Genomic DNA, 25,758 nt, shown 5'->3' on the forward strand with positions numbered 1-25,758 from the left:
AAACGTTTGAAGAGCGCATGCGTTTGAGAGCTCTTTCCTTTTGCCTCGTTGCGTCCGGGAGAGCAAGATGGGTCACCAGCAGCTCTACTGGAGCCATCCGAGGAAATTTGGCCAGGGTTCTCGTTCTTGGTGAGAAACAGAATGTGATGTTAGGACGGGTTGCGCTGGCATGTGACGCGGCCAGAACTCTAATGTAGAGGAGCCTGCAGGCGGCGCGTGAGGGCCGAGCGACTCTAGAGCTGTGCCTGCCGCCATTACGGGCCTCTGACGGGTCGGGGAAGACGGGCGGTGCGGGTGGTGGCCCCAGAGTGCGGAATCCTTTTATTTCTGTGGCCTCCAGTAGCGCCATCTCTTTTCTTACAGCCGCGTCTGCTCAAACCGGCACGGTCTGATCCGGAAATACGGCCTCAACATGTGCCGCCAGTGTTTCCGTCAATACGCGAAGGATATAGGCTTCATTAAGGTACGCGGCCGCGGATGCCATACTCGTGTTTTGTGAGCGGAGAACGTTCACATATTTCCTTACAGTGAGCTTGCGATCAACACCGTTTTCCTCTTTGTCTTGGCTGTGAGCCGCGCTTTTTTTGGTGACGGATGACCCTGCTAAAATAGCTGTAGTAGTTAGGTCAATGGGATAGGACCATGTAGACTTTATAAATGGTCTGACTCCGATTGACCAGTGTCTGCTAGTTTTAGGTGCCATGCATTATAGTGGATGAAATTACTTGCTTTTTCAGAAGCCACTGAAAGTGGTTTTAGTTCTCTTTAGTTTTAGATCTCTTTAGTCTTACCCAGACATTTTTTTCCAGCAAAATACATGTGTTGCCTCCTGCCCTGAAATGTTGAATAGTATCATGTACTGGAATGAGCTTGAGGATTGGGGCCAGATAAATTTTGTTAGGATTCAGACAGAAGGCTGCTTTTTAATAGTCCTATGACATTGGTCCAGGGTCATGAAGTTCAGTGTCTGCCTGAGAGAAATAAACGGCAAGGTTGTTGCAAAATTTGTATATGTTTATATGGAGCTGTCTTGATTCTTCCTGCTAGTGTCCCCCTCCCCTCCCATGGGGAAAACTACTTCATTGTCTCTGGGATACGTTAACAGTCATTGCCATTAATGTGTGATCTCTGGCAGACACAAAGTATCTTAAGCTTAGACTTTTAATTTTGACCGAATAACAAGTATATGCTTGCTGTTACAGTGTGGAAGTTTATATGTCTTAGTTAGTGGGAGGTGGTGAGTGTCTCCCTGATGAGAATGGACTCAGACCTTGAAGCTAACTTGGTGTCCTCAGTTTCTCAGGTTAAGATTAAATGAGTGTATGAATGCCTCCTACAGTAGTTTCTGGCACACAGTACCAAAACGTTAGCTGTGTAATTAGTTCCCTACTTAATAACCATCGAGAGGTTTTGGTAAAGATCGTTTTATGTATTAGTATTTTCCTAGTGGGAAACTGAGGGAAGAAGTGAGAATACCAATACTGAAGTTTACAGTCTAAAATATATAATTGTGGTTTGTGGAATGGCTTGTGGGCATTCAGTAAATACTGCGATCTTGGTAACTAGTTTGGGTGGGTCATATCCAGCTTAAACCTCATTTTTCTAAAATGAGCTGGTGTTTGTGAGAATAAAATAGGATACTTAAACATTTTGAATTAATTTCCTTTTTTTTTTTTTCAGTTGGATTAAGTGAACTTCCTTGAATGGGTCATCCAAGATCCCTACCTTAACTGAAGATATCCAAGATAACCTATCTTAATGCCAACTCATTGTACATAAAATAAAAATACTTCAATTATGAGTGTTTTAATGTGAATGGAATGGTCAATTGATTATAGAAGTCTTTTTAAAGTGTGCTATTTAAAATGCCCTATTTTAAAATGTATCTCAATGTGTTCATCTTCAAAATATGTGGCTTAATTTCCCTCAGTTATGTAAAAGTACCCATGCTGAAATCTGGGAAAAAATGCCGGTGTTGTTTTTACACTTCAGAAAACTTTTTGTTACATAAAGCAACTTCTGTATGTAGGAGCATTCAACATGTAACCTGGGCAACTGTCTCAGAAGTAATTGATTTGCTATAGTGAGCTAGGGCAGTAGAAGTAAAAGTGTTGAAATATGTTTTTGAGGAAACCCCTGTTCTAGGAATTTCCTGGAGGTGGAGAGGTAGCAGTCTTAGCTTTTGGAGTAATTCATGGATAAAACTTTGTAAGTTTCTCAAATATTTGTATGTGGAAGGGACCAGTGTTTAAAAGTTCACCGAATGGGTCTTGTGAGCAAAATACTTTAGTCGGGCAAGGGTGGAAGGAGGGAAGCCTGTCTGTTGGAATAGGTTAGGCAAGTATCTTAGCTAGGGCTAGGATAAAAGGGAGTGTGGTTGAGGTAGTCTACAAACAAATGGCCTCTGAAGAGGAAGATGACAGGATTTGTTGAAGGAATGGATGTGGGGGATACAAAATAATGATTCCAAGAGCTTCGGCCTGAGCAACTGGAAGGTTATAGTTGCTACTAGGCGAGGACTGAAAAAACAAGTTTGGGAAAGTTAAGTTTGGGGCATGGTAAGTTGAGTGCTTCTTAGATATCCATATGAAGCTCCCAAGGAGGTAGGCATTTATTTGTACATATTCCTCTGGAATCCATGGGAACTTGGGACTGGTAATACAGCTTCTGTTGTCCCCAGAGTGTGAATAATAGCTACTATTTTGGGATCTTTTTTAGTGAAAGATCAATTCCTAAAATTTAGGGAATAAATAAGTGAAGAGGACTGTTCTGGGTTACTCTAGGGACAGGTGGGAAGATGAGTAAAGCAGACCGAAGGAGAACCTAGATAGTGGCATACTAGAAGACAAGGAGGGAGTGATCAGCTAAGTGCTTCTGATTAACCGGTTAACAGATCATCTCGCAGGAGGGGAAATGTGACTAGAAATGAGTGGAAAAAGCATCTTAATTGATTTTCAGAATATGACAACCATGCTGTTGTAGGGGGTCATGGAAGTTGGGGACAACTGAAGCTTAACTTTCATGAACTTTATAGGAAATCCATCTCTACCCCTAACCTTTGAGGCCTAGAAGTATGAGCTAAACTGCAGTTACTGCAGATCAAATGTCTAGGGAAGAGCCAGATGTTAAACATCAAGGAGGTAGAATATTGGGAGAAGAGCTTGAAGATGTAGGAAAGTTTCTGGTAATGGAATGGAGCTGGTGTTAACGACAGTGGGTGAGAACCTGTGTTAGCTGAGCAAATGTAAAAATTTGAAGTGGAGATAGGCTCCTACATCTAGTGATTTAGGCAAATGAGGTGGTGAGAAGAGTTTGATGATGAGACTCCTGGGTGAACTAAACTCCAGTCTAGTGGGATGGCGCTGTGTAAATGCTTATGTACGTAGCATTGGCTAAGGGAACATACCCTAGACGTTCCTGGCCATGTGTATGTGGTGGGAGTGAGTGGGAAGGCTTGGTGTGAACAGGTAGTCTGGCTTCTCTGCTAGAGGTTGAATAACTTACTGTTTTAAGATTTAAATGTATGTGCTAGACGTGTGAAGTGCCGTATGCATGCTATTTTTCTCAAGTGTCTGACTACTTTTTCATGCACGTGCCCATTACACAGCTGAGGAAACTGAGGCTTAGGAAAGTAATTTTCCCTGAGTCTCCCCAAGTAACAAAGGGATGAGAACTTCACTAGAACTTGAGGCTCTTTGATGTCAAAGCTAATTCTCTCAATGCCCACTACATACTCTTCCCCAGAGACCATTACATAAAGGCAGGGACTATTTCCATATTTACCACAGCACGTAACAGGTGCCTTATATATTAATAGTAGGTCTTTAACTGAAGAAATAACCTAGTAGAAGCTCAATAATGTCAATGGCAAAATATAGATCCTATGAGAGAGGTCCAAACAACCAATGGAGGGTACAGAATGTATTTTTAGGTTTGAGTCCCTTGACCTACTAACTTAGATCTAAATGGGACCTGTCAAAGAACCTATCAAGGATTTTAGTTAGCTCATTACTGAAACGAATAAACTGTTTCAGTACATTCAAAGAATTCAAAACCACTAGTGGGTGTTGAAATAAACTTACAAATAAATGTAAAACTGGCTTTTTTAACGAGAGGAAGTCAACTATCCATCAAACAATATTAGAACTTGTCTATGGGCAAGTATAATTTATATGCAACTTTCAAAGTTGTGGAATAGCTTGAACACAGGCTCAGAATCTCTCACTCCAAGACTGCTAGACAAAAGCTTTAATTTCCTTGAAAGACCCCCAACAAACTTTAGGTCCATGTCAAAATCTTTCACAGTTTTTCTCTACAGATTTTTACATAATTGGTAAAATTTTCAAGTTCATGTTTTGTGCCAGGCTCTGTTCTTAGTGCTTTATTGGAATTAGCTGCTTTAATACAATGTGAGGTATAATCCCTATTTTGCAAATAAGGCAACTGAGGCAAAAAGAATAAGTAAATTTACCAAGATAGTATAGTCAGTGAGGTTCAAACCAAGTAGAGTATCTCCAGAACTGCTCTAATCATTAAATTCTAAATGTCCAACAATTATGAAAAGCTTTGGTAAATTTTAGTTTACAAAATAGCCTAGAGAAATAATTTTCAATACAAAGTGGGAAATTATATATGTGGTACAATTTCAATATGTTAAAAACACAGAAAAAAAGGAAGGAAACATACCAGCATATTAGCAGTGATTGCCTTTGGGTGATTTGATTTGAAGCATTCAGATTTAAGATTTATTTAAGGGGGGAGAATCCAATGACTACTGCAGTATATAGTGCCCCAGGTACCAATATTGCCAGTGAGGCTCCTGCCCCGTCCCAAACAGTTCATTCTATTTTTAGATTGCTGTGGTGGCAAGTTCTTTCTTAGCTTTGCTATGATTAGTTCCATTGATTTCCACCCATTGATATTAATTCTATGTGGTGCTGTGCAAAACAAGTCTAATCTCTTTTCTGCAAGAAAAGTTCAGCATGGGAGCTCTTATGTTCTCCCAGAATCTTTTTATTTTAGGTTAATTTGTGATTATTTCAACTGTCCCTCATAGGACATGATTTAAGCCATCTCTGGTTTTCTCTGAATTAATTCCACTCCCTCTAGATCCTGACAGTGCCTGACATGGCACATTTCACAGGGCAGGCATGCAGTAAAAATTTGTTGAATGAATCAGTGAATGAGCAGGTTTGGTAACGATTGTAATTTGGTTGGGTATCAGTGTGTCTTTACTTTTTATGGGCGCTTTTTTTTACCATTACAGAGAGACCACAGACCATATTCTTGGACAACTACCTGCATGGCTAATGCCCCTGACAGTTTTAAAATGGTCTGCTTTGCATAACTTCTGCCTAGGACATAGTTCTTTTTCAAAACTATCCTTAAGCCTTAGCGCCTTAGAGATTTGGACTTTTAGGTGGGCAAAACAAAGCTCTTCTAGTGGTATAATTAAAATTGTTTTTTAACATTTATTTTTGAGACAGAGAGAGACAGAGCATGAACGGGGGAGGGGCAGAGAGAGAGGGAGACACAGAATCCGAAGTAGGCTTCAGGCTCTGAGCCATCAGCCCAGAGCCCAACACAGGGCTCGAACTCATAGACCACGAGATCGTGACCTGGACCACGAGATCGTGACCTGAGCTGAAGTCGGACGCTCAACCAACTGAGCCACCCAGGCGCCCCTCTAGTGGTATAATTAAGAAGGGTTTAACAAGGTGTTTGAATTTCTTTAATATCCACAGAAGTTGAAAACAGGAAAAAGGAAGAGAAGGCTGAGCTACTAGGTGTTTCTCAAGGGTTAATTTGGAAAATTAAAGGCTCAATTTGTTGATATCACTGAATATATGTGTATACGGGAATCAAAGCTATATAGGAGCCAAAGATTGCACTAGATTATTACCTGTGCTAGTGCTAGGTGTCCTTTGTCTTTCAAAGCTTTAAAAGAATTCAGATTGGAAGTGACAAGCTTAATCTAGATGGGCTAACTATCATTTGGTATCTCAATTTAGAGTCATTTGGTTAATTAGAAAACAATTTAAAGAAACCAGGACTGACTTTTGTGTTTACTGAAAATCCTTTGTTAAATTTAGCCCATTATGTATGTCAATGGTGACCAATCCCTTGAGCTGCTTCCAGACTGGACCTTCTGATTCCTATAAACAAATGGTGGATTCCCTGACAGAAGTATTGAAGGCCTGTAGGACCACAGTGCCCTCCTTTTCTGTTCATCACTGCCCCCCACCCTCACAGCCCCCATTGTTCTCATTAGTCCCCTTAGCCTCTGGACACCTTTTTTTTTTTTTTTCCCCCAATATATGAAATTTACTGTCAAATTGGTTTCCATACAACACCCAGTGCTCATCCCAAAAGGTGCCCTCCTCAATACCCATCACCCACCCTCCCCCCCTCCTACCCCCCATCAACCCTCAGTTTGTTCTCAGTTTTTAACAGTCTCTTGTGCTTTGGCTCTCTCTTACTCTAACCTCTTTTTTTTTTTTTTCCTTCCCCTCCCCCATGGGTTTCTGTTAAGTTTCTCAGGAGCCACATAAGAGTGAAAACATGGTATCTGTCTTTCTCTGTATGGCTTATTTCACTTAGCATCACACTTTCCAGTTCCATCCACGTTGCTACAAAGGGCCATATTTCGTTCTTTCTCATTGCCATGTAGTACTCCATTGTGTATATAAACCACAATTTCTTTATCCATTCATCAGTTGATGGACATTTAGGCTCTTTCCATAATTTGGCTATTGTTGAGAGTGCTGCTATAAACATTGGGGTACAAGTGCCCCTATGCATCAGTACTCCTGTATCCCTTGGGGAAATTCCTAGCAGTGCTATTGCTGGGTCATAGGGTAGGTCTATTTTTAATTTTCTGAGGAACCTCCACACTGTTTTTCATAGTGGCTGCACCAATTTGCATTCCCACCAACAGTGCAAGAGGGTTCCCGTTTCTCCACATCCTCGCCAGCATCTATAGTCTCCTTATTTGTCCATTTTGGCCACTCTGACTGGTGTGAGGTGATATCTGAGTGTGGTTTTGATTTGTATTTCCCTGATAAGGAGCGACGTTGAACATCTTTTCATGTGTCTGTTGGCCATCCGCATGTCTTCTTTAGAGAAGTGTCTATTCATGTTTTCTGCCCGTTTCTTCACTGGGTTATTTGTTTTTCGGGTGTGGAGTTTGGTGAGCTCTTTATAGATTTTGGATACTAGCCCTTTGCTCTGGACACCTTTCTATCTACTTAGAAAGAGATCCCTGCCTGCCTGTGTGTTTGAGAACCACTGATCTTGGAGCAAGGACTAAAACATCGCTGGCCTTGGAAGTGGCTTGTGTGGACATCAAGTGGACTCCAGCCCTAGAGTTCAAAGGACACATTTAAGGAAGCTGTGCTCTGGGCCAAAATGACCAACATTGCCTTCACTTTTGGATGTATATCATTGGTGACTTCCCTGGACTCCTTTCCTCGGACCCTCACCGTCCCATCTCTCTCTGGGTGACTCCTCCTGACCAGTGCTTTTGATATCCTTGATCAGCTCTCTTGGACAGGCAGCAGGTTGCCACTCAGCTGTTTTATTGTAAAATCTTTGTTAATTCAGACAATCTTAGAAAAATCATGCCCACTTTCTGCTTGTATATTACCATGGTTCTGGGCCCAGTAATACAGGGCCTCATTGGTTTCTCTGAACACATTTTAGGACAGGTCCAAATTCAGGAGCTAACTTTGTAACCTCTCACTCTGTATCATCTGGGTTTCAGAAAAGGATCCCTGTAGGTGTGTTTATGGTTTCAGATGTTGTAGCAATGAAAGGAAAGAACCATTTTGTTTAATAAAGTTGTAAGAATGTAAGTACCAGTAGCCTCATGCACATTATACAACCCGATAATAATTACGCTGATCGTGTAAACAGCTCCCCTGTGTAGATTAGCTGAGCCTCCATCACCAAACATCAAACATTAACAGCAGGCACTACAAAAATCAATAAGCCTTCACCCAGGGAACCAAAGATATGTAGGTTACTAAAACTCCTAACAGTTACCTATAAATAATAAGATTTCATTACATTAATGCTCAAGGGGGTTTTGTTTTATTTCCTAAATAATAAAGAAATTACACACTAAAGGACTAGTTGACAAAGTGATAAACATTCATGGTGGTATAGACAAATCAATCAAAGCACAAAATAAGAAATGGAACCTGTTTCTTGGCAATCTCATTAGCTGAATTTCATAGACTGGGTCTGGTTTACCTTGTGTTCTCTTTTTACATACCCACAATTCCATTTTATGATGACAATTGTGCATCTGTTCTTCCTTGGATGCTAATTAACTTCTATGACTATTCATGAAGATTAAGTGTGGACATCTAGCACTGATGACGTATTCAGCCAATCACCACAGGAAAGGGTTTGTGAAAATGAATTCATACACAGAACTTTTTTTGTAGATAATCTCCTTAAACACAATTTCCTTGAAAGTTTTCTACATAGTTGGGAGTGTTTGTTATCTGATTTCAGAGTATTCTAGCTTCTTTATTACCAAGGGAGCAAATCATGACAATGAGTGCTTCTCATTTGGGTCCTTCATTATGGGTTTTCTAAATAATCTTATCCCTTGTTAATGACTTTAATTTGTTCCTAAAAACCCTCCCACTAAGTTAAAAGCTGTTAGATTTTTTACAATTCCATTAATTTTATTGGAAAAAAATTATGATGTGTTCCATTGCACCACAAGATACTCAAGTAATTTTCACAAATAGAAAAGTATACCAATTAAGCAATAAAAGGAAGCTTATAAAAGTAATAACAATTTGAAAGTATGCTGACACCAACTGGTATACTGAAATTCAATTCTGGCACAGATTCCCCAAGTTAAAGAGCATGGTCCTGAATGAGACTGCCCTCATTTCAGATACTAGCCACACCTCGGGAGTCCTCAGGTCACCTGCAGGGTAATGTTGACTTCCTACCTCTCTCAATGCAATGCTAAAGTGGGAAAACGAGACAATGTAAAATTTCTTGAGAGAAATGGGCTTTTAAGTTCATAGCCTCTGTCTTGCTATAATTGCACAGATCCGTGGGTTTTGAGGCTTCATTTAAGCCTGATTGTACCGTGTGGATACCTGGGCCAAGAGAAAAGTTAGTAGGTAATGTAATTCCTCTCCTTTTGGGCAAGACTGAAGCTAAACCCTCCCTGGAAATGAGGGAGAGAGAGATGGAGATGGAGGAGTTGTGAGGTATAATTTGTGAAGCTTGTTTCTTGAGAGCCTAAAAAGTAGGATAGCTCAGCATCTAATCTAGCAGTGGCAACCGCCAGGCAAGGATATTCCTCAATGGGAATGCAAGCTGGTGCAGCCACTCCGGAAAACTGTATACTGTATGGCGGTTCCTCAAAAAACTAAAAATAGAACTACCCTATGACCCAGCAATTGCACTACTAGGCATTTATCCAAGGGATACAGGTGTGCTGTTTCGAAGGGACACCTGCACCCCCATGTTTATAGCAGCACTATCAACAATAGCCAAAGTATGGAAAGAGCCCAAATGTCCATCAATGGATGAATGGGTAAAGAAGATGGGGTATATATACACAGTGGAGTACTACTCGGCAATCAAAAAGAATGAAATCTTGCCATTTGCAACTATGTGGATGGAACTGGAGTGTATTATGCCCCAGAGAAAGACAAAAATCATATGACTTCACTCATCTGAGGACTTTAAGAGACAAAACAGATGAACATAAGGGAAGGGAAACAAAAATAATATAAAAACAGGGAGGGGGACAAAACAGAAGAGATTCATGAATATGGAGAACAAACTGAGGGTTGCTGGAGGGGTTTTGGGAGGGGGGATGGGCTAAATGGGTAAGGGGCATTAAGGAATCTACTCCTGAAATCATTGTTGCACTAGATGCTAACTAATTTGGATGTAAATTTTAAAAAATTAAAATAAAAAATAGAAAAAAAGAAAAAGAAAACTAAAAAAAAAAAAAAGAATATCCCTCAAAATTTCTCCTTTTTTGGTATTCAAGGTTAAACTTCTCTTTCTTTAATTTATATGTACACGGAAAATAATTGATTTACACTGTTTTCTAAATCCTTACTCTTCTAGTGAAAAATCCCCACTCTTAGATTTATTTTATTATTTTTTTTTTAATTTTTTTTTCAACGTTTTTTATTTATTTTTGGGACAGAGAGAGACAGAGCATGAACGGGGGAGGGGCAGAGAGAGAGGGAGACACAGAATCGGAAACAGGCTCCAGGCTCCGAGCCATCAGCCCAGAGCCTGACGCGGGGCTCGAACTCACGGACCACGAGATCGTGACCTGGCTGAAGTCGGACGCTTAACCGACTGCGCCACCCAGGCGCCCCCCCACTCTTAGATTTAAATACAATAATTGGATATTTGTCTTCCTAATCAAATGTTATTGAAATGTGGGTCATTCTAGAAGGGAATAACTTCATCTATAAAATAAGTGTATTGATTTTATGTACCCACTGAAGGGTTGCAAGTACCCAATAAGTTAATGGGTAAAAGTGCACAGATAGTTGACTATGGATGGTTTTGGGTGGTACAAGGCCTTAAAGGGTGGGGACCTGATGCTAGAATCATCCTTCAGGCATCTGAGGATCCAAGAGGAGGCTGGACACACTAGGAGCACACACTCATTTTTGTTGGTCCATCTAACCATCAAATAGTAACCCAGACTTGGAATGATGATGGCCCCAAGGGCCTGAAGAGTGTATTGGCCCTTCTGGGTACTGCTGTTCTAGGAAGTGCAATCTCAAAGCATTATGGAATGAATGCCTTGAACATCCCAAGGGGTCTCACTTTTTCTGGAGACCAGTGTCTTATTTTCATTGCTGCTTTCCTTGCTCCAGTGTCCTTGCAACATTCAGGCTCTTGATCTAAACAAAGGTGCTGGGTCTGTAGGTAAAGGTTTGTGGCATTGCTTAGAGAAAAACACTGAGATGGCTGAACTTTGAATCTCAGGACATCACATTGAGGAAGGAAAAAAGTGAGTAAAACCAAATTATCAAGGGGTCAGCATTGAGAAACTGTCAACAAGAATATCTTCTGTGTATGTGTTTGTCACATATTACCTTTTATTGACATTTATCCTTTTAATTCATTCTAAACTTTTTCAAAATGGTATGTCTCTCTTTAAGATCAAAAAAAATTTTGAGTATAGTTGACACACAATGTTACATTATTTTCAGGTGTACAATATAGTGATTCAACTTCTCTAAACATTGTGCTGTTTACCACAGGGTAGCTACCATCGGTTACCATACAGCACTCTTACAATATCATTGGCCATATTCTCTATGCTGTGACTTTATTATTGTGACTTACTTATTTTATAACTGGAAGCCCGTATCTTCTACTTCCCTTCAACTATTTTTCTCCATCCCTCCCCTCCCCCCCCCACTTCACATTTATCTGACAACCATAAGTTTATTCTCTGTATTTACAGGCGTTATTCTGCTTTTTGTTTGTTCACTCATTTCTTTTGTTAGATTCCATATACAAGTGATATCATATGGTATTTATCTCAGTCTGACTTATTTCACTTAGTATAATACCCTCTAGGTCCATCCATGTTGTCGCAAATGGCAAGATCTCATCCTTTTTTATGGACGAGTAATATTCCATTGTGTGTGTGTGTGTGTGTGTGTGTGTGTGTGTGTGTGTGCGCGCGCGCGCGCGCATGCGCGCACATGCATGCATCTTCCTTATCCATTTGTCTATCAATGGACACTTAGATTGCTTCCATATCTTGGCTATTGTAAATAAAGCTGCAATAAACACAGGAGGTGAATATATCTTTTCAACTTAGTGTTTTCCTTTCTTTGGGTAAATACCTAGAAGTTGAATTATTGTATCATACATAGTTCTATTTTTAATACTTTGAGGAACCTCCATACTGTTTTCCACAGTGGCTGCACCAATTTACATTCCCACCAACAGAGCATAAGGGTTCCTTTTTCTCCATGCCAACACTTGCTATTTCTTGTCTTTCTGATACTAGCCATTCTGATAGGTGTAAGTTAATATCTCACTGTGGTTTTGATTTTCATTTCCCTGATGGTGAATAATGTTGAACATATTTTCATGTGTTTGTTGGCCATCTGTATGTATTCTTTGGGTAAATGTCTATTCAGGTCCTCTGTCCATTTTTATTTATTTATTTTAAAAAAGTTTTTTTAACGTTTATTTATTTTTGAGACAGAGACAGAGCATGAATGGGGGAGGGGTAGAGAGAGAGGGAGACACAGAATCGGAAGCAGGAAGCAGGCTCCAGGCTCCGAGCCATCAGCCCAGAGCCAGACGCGGGGCTCGAACTCACAGACCGCGAGATCGTGACCTGAGTTGAAGTCGGAGGCTTAACCGACTGAGCCACCCAGGCGCCCCCTCTGTCCATTTTTAAAGCAGATTGGTGCGTGTGTGTGTGTGTGTGTGTGTGTGTGTGTGTGTTGAGTTGTTTAAATTCTTTCTATATTTTGGATATTAATCCCTTAGCAGATACATTATTTGCAGATTTCTTCTCCCATTCACTATGTTGCCTCTCTGTTTTTTTTTTTTTTTATGGTTTCCTTTGCTGTATGAAAGCCTTTTATTTTGATGTAGTCACAATAGTTTATTTTTGCTTTTGTTTCTTTGCCTCAGGAGATATATCTAGAAGAATGCTGCTATGGCCAATGTCAGAGAAATTACTGCCTGTGTTTTCTTGTAGAATTTTTATGGCTTCAGGTACTACTTTAGGTGTTTAATCTATTTGAAGTTTATTTTTGCGTATAGTGTAAGAAAGTGGTTCAGTTTCATTCCTGTACATGTAGCTGTCCAGTTTTCCCAGCACCATTTACTGAAAAGGCTATATTTTCTCCATTGAGTATTCTTGGTTCCCTTGTCATAGATTAATTGACCATGTAAGTGTGGGCTTATTTCTGGGCTTTCTATTTTGTTTAATTGATCTGTGTGTTAAAAAAAATTTTTTTTAAGCATTTTTTCTTTTTTCTTTTGGAATGTTTATTTATTTTTGAGAAATAGCGAGACAGAGCTCAAGCAGAGGAGGGGCAGAGAGAGAGAGAGAGAGAGAGAGACAGAATCAGAAGCAGGCTCCAGGCTCTGAGCTGTCAACACAGAGCCTGACGCGGGGCTTGAACCCATGAACCATGAGATCATGACCTGAGCTGAAGTCGGATGCTCAACCGACTGAGCCACCCAGGCGCCCCCCAAAATTTTTTAATTGATATACAATTGACATATAATACTGTGTAAGCTTAAGGTGTACCACATGTTAATTGATACATTTATATATTACAATATGATTACCATAGCATTAGCTAACAGCTCCAGCATTTCCCATAATTATCATTTCACTCTGTGGTGAGAACATTTATGATTTAGTTTCTTAACAACTTTGAAATATATAATATAGTACTGTTGTAATCACAATGCTGTGCATGAGGTCCTCAGAACTTATTCATCTTCTGACTGCAAGTTTGTACCCTTTGGCCAACTTCTCAATCCTCCTATCCCTAGCTCCTGGTAACCACCGTTCTATTCTCTATCAGTTTGGCTTTTCAATTTTCACCTAGGTTGTTTCTATACTCTGGCTATTGTGAATAATGCTGCAAAACATTGGGATGCAGATCTATTCTGATATCTTTTCACTTCCATTGGATATATATCTAGAAATGGGATGTCTGCATCATAGGGTACTTCTATTTTTAATTTTTTGAGTAGCCTTCATACTGCTTGCCATAACGGCTGCACTACTTTGCATTCTCACCAACAGTGCACAACGGTTCCCATTTTCCACATCTTTGCCAATACTTGTCACCTCTTGTCTTTGATGATAGCCATTTTAACAGGTGTGAGGTGATATCTCACTGTGGTTTTGATTTTCACTTATGATTAGTAATGTTGAGCACCTTTTCATGTATTTGCTGGCCATTTTATGTCTTTTTTTGAGCAATGTCTATTTAGTTCGTCCTCTCATTTTTAATTGGGTTTTGTTTTGTTTTGTTATTGAGTTTTAGGAGTTATTTATATATTTTAGATATTGCTCCTTGTCAAATATATGAATTGCAAATATTTTCTCCCATTCTTTAGGTTGCCTTTTTATTTTGTTGATCATTTCTTTTGCTGTGGTGAAGCTTTTTGATATACTCCTACTAGCAGATTTTTGCTTTTATTTATTGTGTGTTTTTTCTTAAAGTTTATTTATTTTGAGAGAGAGAGAGAGAGAGAGAGAGAGAGAATATGCACACATGAGCAGAGGAGGGGGCAGAGACAGAGATGGAGAGAGAGAATTTCAAGCAGGCTCTGTGCTGTCAGCGCAGAGCTTTACGTGGGGCTGGATCTCATGAACCATGAGATCATGACCTGAGCTGAAATCAAGAGTCAGATGCTTAACCAGAACCACATAGGTGACCCTTTGATTGTGTTTTTTTTTGGTGTCATATCTGAAATATCATTACCAAGACCAATACCAAGGAACTCTTCCTCTGTGTTTTCTTCCAGGAATTTGATGGTTTCAAATCTTATATTTGTCTTTAATCCACTTTGAGTTAATTTTTGTGAGTGGTGTAAGACAGAGGTCCAATTTTATTTTTCTGTAGGTAGTTATCCAGTTTTCCCAGCACCATTTATTTTAGAAACTACCCTTTCCCCCCATTCAATATTCTTGGCTCCCTTGTTAAATATACAGTAAACATATACAGTTTACTGTACATGCAGGAGCTTATTTTTGTGCTCTTGATTCTGGTCCATTGGTCTATGTGTCTCTTTTTATGTCAGTACCATACTGTTTTGATTACTCTCACTTTTTAGCTTGAAATCAGGAAATGTAATGTTTCCAGCTTTATTCTTTTGCAGGATTGCTTTCACTATTTGGGGTCTTTTGTGGTTTCATACAAATTTTAGGATTGTTTGTTCTATTTCTATGAAAAACATCATTGGAATTTTGATAGGGATTGTGGTGATCTATAGAACACTTTGGGTAGTATAGGCATTTTAACAATAAAGGGGCGCCTGGGTGGCGCAGTCGGTTAAGCGTCCGACTTCAGCCAGGTCACGATCTCACGGTCTGTGAGTTCGAGCCCCGCGTCGGGCTCTGGGCTGATGGCTCGGAGCCTGGAGCCTGTTTCCGATTCTGTGTCTCCCTCTCTCTCTGCCCCTCCCCCGTTCATGCTCTGTCTCTCTCTGTCCCAAAAATAAATAAAAAACGTTGAAAAAAAAAATAAAAAAAAAAACAATATTAATTCTTCTAGTCCATGAATACAGGATAGCATTCCATTTATTTGTGTCTAATTTCTTCCACTAATATTTTATAGTTTTCAGTATATAATCTATTTCCTCCTTGGTTAAATCTATACATAAGTGTTTTATCTTATCGATGCTATTGCAAATGGGATTGTTTACTTAATATTTTTTTCAATTTGTTGTTAGTGTATAGAAACACAAGTGACTTTTTATGTTGATTTTGTATCCTGCAACTTTACTGAATTCATTTATTAGTTCTAGTTCTAACAGGTTTGTGTGTGTTTGCGTGTGTGGTCTTTAGGGCTTTCCATATATAATATCCTGTTATTTACAAACAGACAACTTCTTCCTTTCTGATTCCTTCCTTTTATTTCTTTTTCTTGCCTAATTGCTCTGGCTAGGACTTCCAGCAATATGTTGAACAGAAGTGAGAGAGTGTATACATTTGTCTTGCTCTTGGTCTCAGAGAAAAGTTTTCAGCTTTTACCATTACATATGAGACCTGTGGGTTTGTCATACATGGCCTTTATTATGTTGAGGTATGTTCCTTCTATATCTAATTTGTTGGGAGTTCTAATCATGAAAGAATGTTTAATTTTATCAAGTGCTTTTTCTGCATCTATTGAGATGATCTTATGATTTTTTTATTCTTCATTCTGTCAATGTGGTGTAGCATATTGATTGATCTGCATATGTTGAACCATTCTTGAAACCCAGGAATAAACTCCATTGATCATTATGTATGATCTTCTTTTTTTTTTTAAATTTTTTTAATGTTTATTTATTTCTGAGGCAGAGAGAGACAGAGCATGAGTGGGGGAGGGTCAGAGAGAGAGGGAGACACAGAATCAGAAGCAGGCTCCAGGCTCCGAGCTGGCAGCACAGAGCCCGACGCGGGGCTTGAACTCACGGACCGCGAGATCGTGACCTGAGCTGAAGTTGGCTGCTCAACCGACTGAGCCACCCAGGCACCCCAAATCTTCTTAATGCACTGTTGCATTTGGTTTGCTAGTATGTTGTTGAAGATTTTTGCATTTCTGTTTACCATGGATATTGCCTATAATTTTCTTTTCTTGTAACGTCCTTATTTGAGTTTGGTGTGAGGGTATTGCTGGCTTTACAAAGTGTGTTTGGGAGTGTTCCCTCCTCAATTTTTTGAAGGAGTTTGAAAAGGATTGACATTAGTTTTCTTTAAATGTTGTAGAATTTACCTGGGAAGACATCTGGTCCTGGACTTTTCTTCATTGGGGGTTTTTGATTACTGCTTAAATCTTTTTTATTGGTTTGTTCAGATTTTCTATTTCTTTACGACTCAGTCTTGTTAAGTATATGTTTCTAGGAATTTGTCCATTTTTTCATGGTTATCCAATTTGTTGGTATATAATTGTTCATAGAAGTCTTTCATGATCCTTTGTATTTAAATTCTGTGGCACCATTGGATGGAACTGGAGGGTATTATGCTAAGTGAAATTAGTCAGTCAGAGAAAGACAAAAATCATATGACTTCACTCATCTGAGGACTTGAAGAAACAAAACAGATGAACATAGAGAAGGGAAACAAAAATAATATAAAAACAGGGAGGGGACAAAACAGAAGAGACTCATGAATATGGAGAACAAACTGAGGGTTGCTGGAGGGGTTTTGGGAGGGGGGATGGGCTAAATGGGTAAGGGGCATTAAGGAATCTACTCCTGAAATCATTGTTGCACTGTATGCTAACTAATTTGGATGTAAATTTTAAAAAATAAAAAATAAAGTTAAAAAAGAATAAATTCTGTGGTACCAGTTGTAATTTCTCCTCTTTCATTTCTGATTTTATGTATTTGAGTCTTCTCTCTTTTTTTCTTAGTTCAGCTAAAGATTGGTCAATTTTTAGAAAATCTTTCCAAAAGATCAGCTCTTAGTTTTCTTGATCTATTGTTTTTCTGGTATGATCTTTATTATTTTCTTTCTCCTAACTTTGGGCTTAGTTTATTCTTCCTTTTTTTTTTTTTCTAATTCCAGATAAAGGTAGGTTTATCTGTTTATTTAAGATCCTTCTTGTTTCTTGATGTAAGTGTTTATCACTAATAACTTCCCTCTTAGAACTATTTTTACAGCATCCCATAGGTTTTGCTATATTATGTTTCCATTTTTGTTTATTTCAGGATATCCTTTCATTTCTTATCTGCTGCATTGGTTTTTCTTTTTTTTTTTCTTTTTTTTTTTAACGTTTATTTATTTTTGAGATAGAGAGAGACAGAGCATGAACAGGGGAGGGGCAGAGAGAGAGGGAGACACAGAACCTGAAGCAGGCTCCAGGCTCCGAGCTGTCAGCACAGAGCCCAACGCGGGGCTCGAACTCACGGACCGTGAGATCATGACCTGAGCCGAAGTCGGACGCTTAACCGACCAAGCCACCCAGGCGCCCCTGCATTGGTTTTTCAAGAGTGTGTTAATTTCCACATATTTGTGAAATTTATAACTTTCCTCCTATTATTGATTTCTAATTTCATATCACTATAGTTAAAAAGATACTTGATATGGTTTCAATGTTCTTAAATTTATTAAGACTTGTTTTGTGCCCTAACATGAAATAATCTTAATTTCATGGAGGCAGGTATGGGATGTCTCAAGGCTATGGGGAGAGAGAAATAAGAATAGCACTCAAAGGGGACTAGAATATGCTACCCCAAAATATACGTCTTTGGCAAAGGATTGCTTAGAGCTGATTATCTTGAGAAACAACAGATACTTGAGAAGCTGTGAAAGGAGAGCATGAGTTTCCTTTTCATAAGGGAAGTTTACATTTATAAAGGAAATTTCTGTTTGTAAAAAAGTTTCCATTTCTCTTGCCACATAAGAGGAAGACTCTTAATAACTCCTACAAATGGAGAAGGCACTGACTTAAATCTGCATAACAAACCTTACTAAAAAACCTTGTTTATTGTTAAATATATTTCCTTGTCACTTTCCTACAACATTTCTTCATCCCAACTTCTCCTCAAGTCAAAAGACACCTTTCCTTTGTTTGGATGAAGATGGTTTATTTCTTGAGCCACACTTTTCTTTGTGAGCTCCTGTGTGTATGTATGCCATGAACCCTGTTTTTTCCTCTTGTTTACACATCCTTTATCAGTTTGATTTGCGGTCTCCAGCCACTGAACCTTGGAGAGTAATGAAGAGTTGTTTTGCCCTCTCCTACAAAACTCCCAACATCTCCTCTCTTTATTCTTCCTTCAGCTGAATGGGACTAATTCCTGCCTCAGGATAAGCTGTTCCTGCCCATTCCCCCATCCTCAGTTCAAACCCTCCCCAAGGGTTTCTCAAAATATTATCTGTGTTTCGATGTTTTCCTTTTGTAGTTCCTCCAGAGTTGCTTTGGGAGCCAGTAGTCCTCATGAGTTCAGTATCGGTGGGAAATGGAGCTGGAACACTGGTATTCTTAATTTGTTCTTTCTGTGGAGACAATAAGGTTTCAGCGCTCTTGAGAATATCAACAATAAGAAGTGATGCTTTGACTTTGGAGGAGAACTTAGGAATGGGGGGGGAGGTGGGTCTCAAATGTAACAAAAGCGTTTTCCTTTTGTTTTTGATCACAAAGTCTTTAGGCTCAATTCCTACCCTATTTATTATTGTGACATAGTCTAGTTATATGTTTTATATAAAAGAAAAGTTCAGAATAATAATAGTAATATCATCATCATCATTTGTTGAGGATTTTGTAGCCATCTGTCTCTGCCAGAGACTTTTAAGTCTTCACAAATGCTCTGAGAGGGAAGAACTTAAATTCTCATTTTACACACAAGCAAATTTGAGGCTCAGAGAAGTCAGGTGCAATTGCTCAAAAGTAGAGCTGGGATTTGAATTCAGGCTGTCTGACTTCAAAGTGTAAGGTCTTAATTACGCTGCCCTGCTGACTAAGCACATGGGGATGTTAAATAAATTGCGGTGTTCTCCACTCCCACTCCCAGTGATGTCTTAGTTTTAGGGAAACTCTGGGTATGGTTTGATTGTATGAGTTTCTACATCCATGGTATGGAAGAGTATGTTTTTGGAATATCTTTATTTAAGGAAAAGAGAAGTTATCACTGTGCTAAGCAATTTGTCTATAAGGTGGAGAAAGGGAAAAACCTGTTATAAGATGGCCAACAGGACTGATAGGGAAATTCCAGTCCCGGACCGAAGACCGAAGACTCTCCTTCCGGGTTCTTCTTCCGGCCCTGCTTGCCGCGCAGGCCAAATTACTATTAATGCGGAATGCGGAAGTAACACTATAAATCGTTCCCTCTGCTTATGCTCTTGGGGCTCAGACCTCTGGAGGGTGATCTCCTCTGACCCTGCCAGTGTGAAATAAACCTCCTGCCTTCCAAGATCTCCAAGCGCCGCTTGGTTCTTCCGCTGGCTGATCCAGACCAGGTTCCGTAACGTTTGGTTCCCTGACCCAGAACCCAACCACGCTGGCCCGTTGTTGCCACCCGTTTGGGAAAATGGCGAGGCGGTGATGAAGGAGGAATCGCGAAGGAAAAGGTGTGACCTACCTGACTGTCGGCAGTCTCCTGCCCGGTCGCCTCAGGCCCGCCCTGCTCCGCCGTTCCCGCCAGACTTGAGGAGACTTGGAAGGTGAGGACCTGGACCCGACCTCGGATACCAGTAAGGTACGGGGCCCCAATTCAGTCCGGCCCACCCATGGGGTGGAAGGGGGACCTGATCACTCCCCAGAGACCTCAGAAGTCTCACAGGTGGGAATTCTGTGGGAGGGAATGTAATAACCTCTGGTGTGTATGTGAGTGTGAATGTGTGACTCAGTCTAGCTTGCCTGCTGAGTTCGATTCTGTGGCTCCATGGGCGGGCACCCTTAAGGTCCCCCAAAGCTCACGGAGTCTGAGTGGGCCCGTCTGCCTTTCCATGCTGAACTGCATATAGTCTATGGCGGGATTGGGATAGTTTCTGATCATAAGTCACAAAGCTGAGACTGCTACAGCTAAGTGTCACCTAAGTTCCTTTGGGACATGGCCAGACGGGCATCTGTCTGCTCTCCTCATTAGAGGTGGCACTCCTACCTCTCTGTCTTTGTGACTCCATCTCACGGGAACATTATGGGATCAGGACAGAGCAAAAAAGGGTTTTTTTGGGAGACTATGGAATTAAGTTGACCCCCCCGCAAGTTAAAGACACTATGTGAGCTAGAATGGCCCACTTTTGGTGTAGGATGGCCCTCGGAGGGAACCTTAGATGTCCCAGTGGTCTGCTGCATCTGGCATGTTGTTATGGGGGACCCAGGTCACCCTGATCAGTTCTCATATATCGACTCCTGGTTAGAGATTGCCCAAACCTTTCCCCCTTGGGTACGATTTACCTGCAACAAACAGGGACAGGCTAGGGTCTTAGTTGCCTCAATACAGCATCCCAAGGAAGGGCAACAGAAGTTCTGACCTCCACAAATTCTCCCGGTGATCTGGAGGAAGAATCAGTCTGACCCGGCCATGTGAACCCCCAGGTTCCTGATACTCTGCCACCTTTGGTCTCCCCACCACCTCCGGACTCGGCAGATCCTCTCTCTACCAGACCAGTGGCCAAATTGTGCCCTTGGCCAGGCACAGGCGCTCTCCAGATGCTGGTCCACATCTGCCAGTACCAAGAGGCTCTCCTCTGGGGGATCCGAGCAGGGGCTAAGAAGCCCATGAATATGCCCGGCAGCCAGGGGACTCCCCCGGGGATTATTATGAGAAGCTATGCAAGGCTTACCGCATTTACACCCTGTTTGATCCTGAGGCACAAGAGAGCCACGACAAAAGGATGGGGAAGTTCCAGCTACCAAAAAGGGGGAGACCCAGAACCACCTTAGCAAGGGATCAATGCACCTACTGCAAGGAAGAAGGACATTGGAAGAATAAATGTCCCGGGGAAAGTTCCAGAAACCCAGCTGATATGCAGAAGAACCCTGCAGAAAAGACCTCATAGGCCTAGCAGGAATAGATTCAGATTGAGGGGGACTGGGCTCACTTCTTTTTGGCCCCCATGAACCCATGGTCAAAATAAAAGTAGGGGCCAAACCATGACTTTTATGGTTGGCACTGGGGCTGAACATTCTGTCGTCACCATCCCCATGGCCCCTTTAGCGAAAAGACTGCAACCATCCTCAGGTCCACAGGGAAACGGGCAATGCAACAGCCCTTCTGCCAGGCCTGTCAATGTGAACTCAGGGGGTACACGGTATGGCATGAATTCCTCTACCTACCTAAGTGCCCTATCCCTCTCCTTGACTGGGATATACTCTCAAAGCTGGGGGCCCAAATAACCTTTGATCCAACGTGATGCACCAGCCTCTGATTGGATAAAGAATGGAGGCTATTCTGTGCCCAGGCCCAACTGAGCGGACTGCCTGATTTCAGGACTGCCTTCCCCACTGTATGGGATGAGGACAACCCTACCCTGGACTTGCTCACAACTGGGTCACTGTCATTGTAGAGTTAATCCTAGGGGCTCAATTGCAGAGACAGTGGCAATACCCACTCACAAGAGGCAAGGGCAGGCATCTAAGAACACCTGACCAGACTCAAAGAAGCAGGCATTCTGGTTGAATACCAATCACCCTGGAACACCCTGCTCTTGCCAGTCAAGAAGCTGGGAGGAGGGTACCAACCAGTTCAAGACCTACGAGCTATCAACAAAGTGACTGCCTCCTTGCAGGCAGTCTCCTCCTTGCAAAGTGACTGCCTCCTTGCAGGACTGCCTCCGGCGGTCCTGGACCAGTACGCCTTCCTCAGCCAGATCCCAGGATCTGCCAGCTGGTTTACCTGCTTAGACTTCTGTCTCCACTTGGCTCCCCAGAGCCAACCTTTGTTTGCCTTCGAATGGACCAAACTGGACACAGGGCATCGGAAGCAACTGACTTGCACACACCTCCCACAGGGGTTTAAAAACTCCCTTGCCCTCTTTGGGGAGGCACTGGCTGAGACCTCGCCAGCTTTCCCTGGGAGGCCACATGCTACACCCTTCTCCAGTATGTGGATGACCTCCTCCTTGCCAGCAATACCCGAGAGAATAGTACAGAGGGTGCAAGGGCCCTCCTCCAATTCCTGTTGGACTCAGGGTAGAAAGAGACAGGTCTGCCAAGAGTAAGTCCTATACTTAGGCTTCCTCCTCACCCAAGGAAAAAGAGCACTAGGGCCGGAGAGAAGAAAGGTCATCACCTCCCTATCCCAGCCCCAAACTAATAGGGGGTTATGAAAATTCCTTGGGCTGCAGTATTCTGCCGAATCTGAATTCCTGGATTCTTGGCAACAGCAAGGCCCCTCTATAATCTCTTGGTAGGGCTGGATCGAGAACCCTCTGTCGGACAGAGGAGGCCAAAGCCACCTTCCTAGAGATAAAGGCTACTTTGGGGCAGGCACCAGCTCTTGACCTGCCAAATATAGAAAAGCCTTTTAATCTTTTTGTGCATGAGAAGGAAAAGGTCACCCTCAGGGTTCTCACACAGACCGTTGGCCCTTGGCTATGGCCAGTAGCATACCTGTGGAAGAAGCTGGACCCAGTTGCGACAGGATGGCCGCCATGTCTTAGGTCATCAGAGACAACAATTCTACTCATTAAAGAGGCAGATAAGCTCACCCTGGGACAAAAACTGCATGTTAAAGTCCCCTACGCCATTGTATCTCTCATGAACACTCAGGAACAACGCTTCCTCTCCAACTCTAGCTTAGCTCAATACCAGGGGCTCCTCTGCGAGAATCCATGGGTCATGCTGAACCCCACAACTTTCCTACCTTCTGAGGAAGGAAAACCAGATCATGACTGTTCTGAGGTGACCGATAAAGTACTTGCAAGCTGCCCAGATCTGTGTGATCAGGCCCTACAGAACCCAGACCTCACCTTGTTCAGTGATAGTAGCAGTTTCATCACAGAGGGTATTCAAAAGGCAGGGTATGCAGTGACAACCACAGATGAAGTCCTAGAGGCCAATGTCCTACCTGTGGGATAGATGGTCAGCACATTGGGCTAAATTACATGTTCTAGTGCGGGCCCTCACCACCAGCGAGGGCAAACGATCTCAATCTACAAGGAGAGGGGTCTCCTCACTGAGGTGGGGAAGACCATCCAAAACAAGGAGGAAATACTGAAGCTCCTCGAGAACGTCTGGCTTCCAAAAGAGGTTGCAGTTCTACACTGCAAAGGACACCAGAAGGGAGATGACCCTATGGCACGAGGGAATCATCTCACAGACAAAGTGGCCAAGATAGCAGCCAATAAGGAGATAGACCTAGCTCCCTCCCTTATCTGCGCCACGACCCCCACCACAAGTTCAAAGAAATTGTCCCCCGGTTCGGCTTACTGGCCACAATCCACAGAGATAACGGGACTGCGTTTGTAGTGGCCTGCTTACCAGCCTCAAAGCTCGGGGAAAGAGCGGATGAATTGCACCTTCAAGGGAACCTTAGCCAAGTTATGTCAGGAAACAGACCACCTATAGCTGGACCTGTTGCCCCTGGCCCTCCTGCATGTCTGTTGCACACCAGGAACTCAAGGTTTCTCCCCTTTTAAACTAATATATGGGAGGTTGTTTTGTTGTTATTGGTTGCCTCTAATCTGGGCCCCATTTGTAAACCTTCAGCCCTAAGGCCCAGGCTAAATGAGAGGTGTTCCTACCCATTCCTCCCAGGGGCAGGAATAGCCACGGGGACAGGGACTGGCATAGGAGGCATAGGTTCTTCTGTGGGACTAACGAGTGGCCGACTCCCTAGTGTCCCTGCAGAGCCAAATAAGTTCCCTGGCAGGAGCTGCTCTCCAGAACAGACGGGTACTAAACCTCCTCACTGCCGAGAAAGGGGGCACCTGCATCTTCCTCGGAAAAGAATGCTGTTACCTTGTAAACCAGTCAGGAATAGTCACAACCAAAGTCAGGGAACTAAGGGAAAGAACCAACCCATAATAAATGAAGATGATGCCCTCTAATACAGCTTAGATCTGTTTAAAGGGGCATCAAAGCGGGGAATGATAGGGACAAATCTGTTATAAGATGCCGACAGGACTGATAGGGAAATTCCAGTCCCTGACCGAAGACCAAAGACTCCCCTTCCGAGTTCTTCTTCCTGCCCCGGTTGCCACGGGTGCCAAATTACTACTATTGCAGAATGCAGAAGTAACAGATGATAAGTTGTCCCCCATGCTTGTGTTCGGGGCTCAGATCTCTGGAGAAGTATCTCCTCTGAGCCTGGCGGTGTAAAATAAACCTTCAATCCACTAAGATCTCCAAGTACTGCTTGGTTCTTCCACCGGGTGATCCAGACCAGGTTCCGTAACAATGGTATCTATGGTTCCTGACCATACTGGGGGAAAAGTATGATTCATTCAAGCTGGCTTAATCAGGGAACTGGAAGATCACAGGGCTCTCTGGGCCTACAGGTGACCCCTTCAATGACACTCAGGCTATGGGGCTCAGGCCTGAGGTTGAAACTCTGGCTGGATAGCTGTGTTGCTCTTTGTCTTATAGACTGAGGACTTTAGAGAAATTCAAAGGGACATATATCTCTTTTTCTCCCTGCTACCTGACTTCCACTCTTCTCCCAAACTGCCTGGAAAGAAAATAAGTTCTCTTAGAGGGTTAAAAAAAGATAATTGATAAGTAGTTGTACAGATATAACTAATTAATTAATGAGAGAAAAGTAAGATGTTGAAACCAGTTCAAAGGGGGAGTTCAAAGAACAGAGTCAAAAATAAGCCATGAAATAAACTTACAAATGGGTGCATACCTGTTTTTTCTGAGGGTGGAAGGAAATCAAGTGCACCTCCTGTGGGCAAAATCCATTTGCATGTCCGTAGACAAGAATTCCTTATATTGCTATTAGTTATTCACAGATTTATAAATAGATCAAAGACAATAAACCCAATAGAGTCAGATAACCCAGAACAGGAGTGCTGTAAACGGCACATATTTTCCACTGGAAGCACCCAGAAATCCTTTTGTTCTATTTCAGAGTTTTTCCACAATTTTTCTTGATAGGCCACATTGCGTATCTGATCACTTTATATTTACCTATCTCTTTTAATTATAGTTGGTCATCAAAAGTCGACTGTGGAATGAGAAGCGCACTTTTTATTTTTCCTGTATTCATTCTCAACTGAAAGCATTTTAGAACTAAATGCCTTAGTAGAGAGAAATTTGTTTAAATGCGCGCGTGCGTGTGTGTGTGTGTGTGTGTTTGTGGGTGGTAGGGCCACTCTGGCAAAACACAGATCGTTAGGACCTTCATTGTAACCAAGCACAAATCCATGCATAACAAAGGAGCAAATTCATAGGAATATATTCAGGTCCCATTCTGGGCAAGAATAGTCTTGTCTTCACTCATGTGTTCACACTCTGCTGGCCACAGGGTCCTCTAGCCTGAAGGAAATGAGGACATTTATTTCCTGAGGTTGGTGACTTTACTAAAGCACACTGTTTTAATATGATTTCAAACCTGGGTTCAGTCCCAGATTTCTCCTCATTTCCTGAGGTGTAGGCC

General features: G+C 41.9%; 1 protein-coding gene across 1 annotated transcript; it reads left to right on the forward strand.

Moving 5' to 3' along the window:
* On the forward strand, positions 1–1,801 carry RPS29 (ribosomal protein S29). Its single transcript, XM_049612839.1, has 3 exons — positions 1–129; positions 364–463; positions 1,681–1,801. Exons 1-3 carry the CDS (start codon positions 68–70, stop codon positions 1,687–1,689), a joined length of 171 nt encoding a protein of 56 aa, XP_049468796.1. The 5' UTR covers positions 1–67; the 3' UTR covers positions 1,690–1,801.
* Positions 1,802–25,758: the final 23,957 nt, after the last annotated feature.

The sequence above is a fragment of the Panthera uncia genome, assembly GCF_023721935.1.
Source record: "Panthera uncia isolate 11264 chromosome B3 unlocalized genomic scaffold, Puncia_PCG_1.0 HiC_scaffold_1, whole genome shotgun sequence".
Classification (NCBI taxonomy): Eukaryota; Metazoa; Chordata; class Mammalia; order Carnivora; family Felidae; genus Panthera; species Panthera uncia.

Excerpts from the sequence above, each read along its gene's own strand:
- RPS29 (XM_049612839.1), top strand. The coding sequence starts at position 68 with ATGGGTCACCAGCAGCTCTACTGGAGCCATCCGAGGAAATTTGGCCAG. Across the intron at positions 130-363 it reads GGCCAGGGTTCTCGTTCTTG|CCGCGTCTGCTCAAACCGGC; the intron begins GTGAGAAACAGA and ends CTTTTCTTACAG.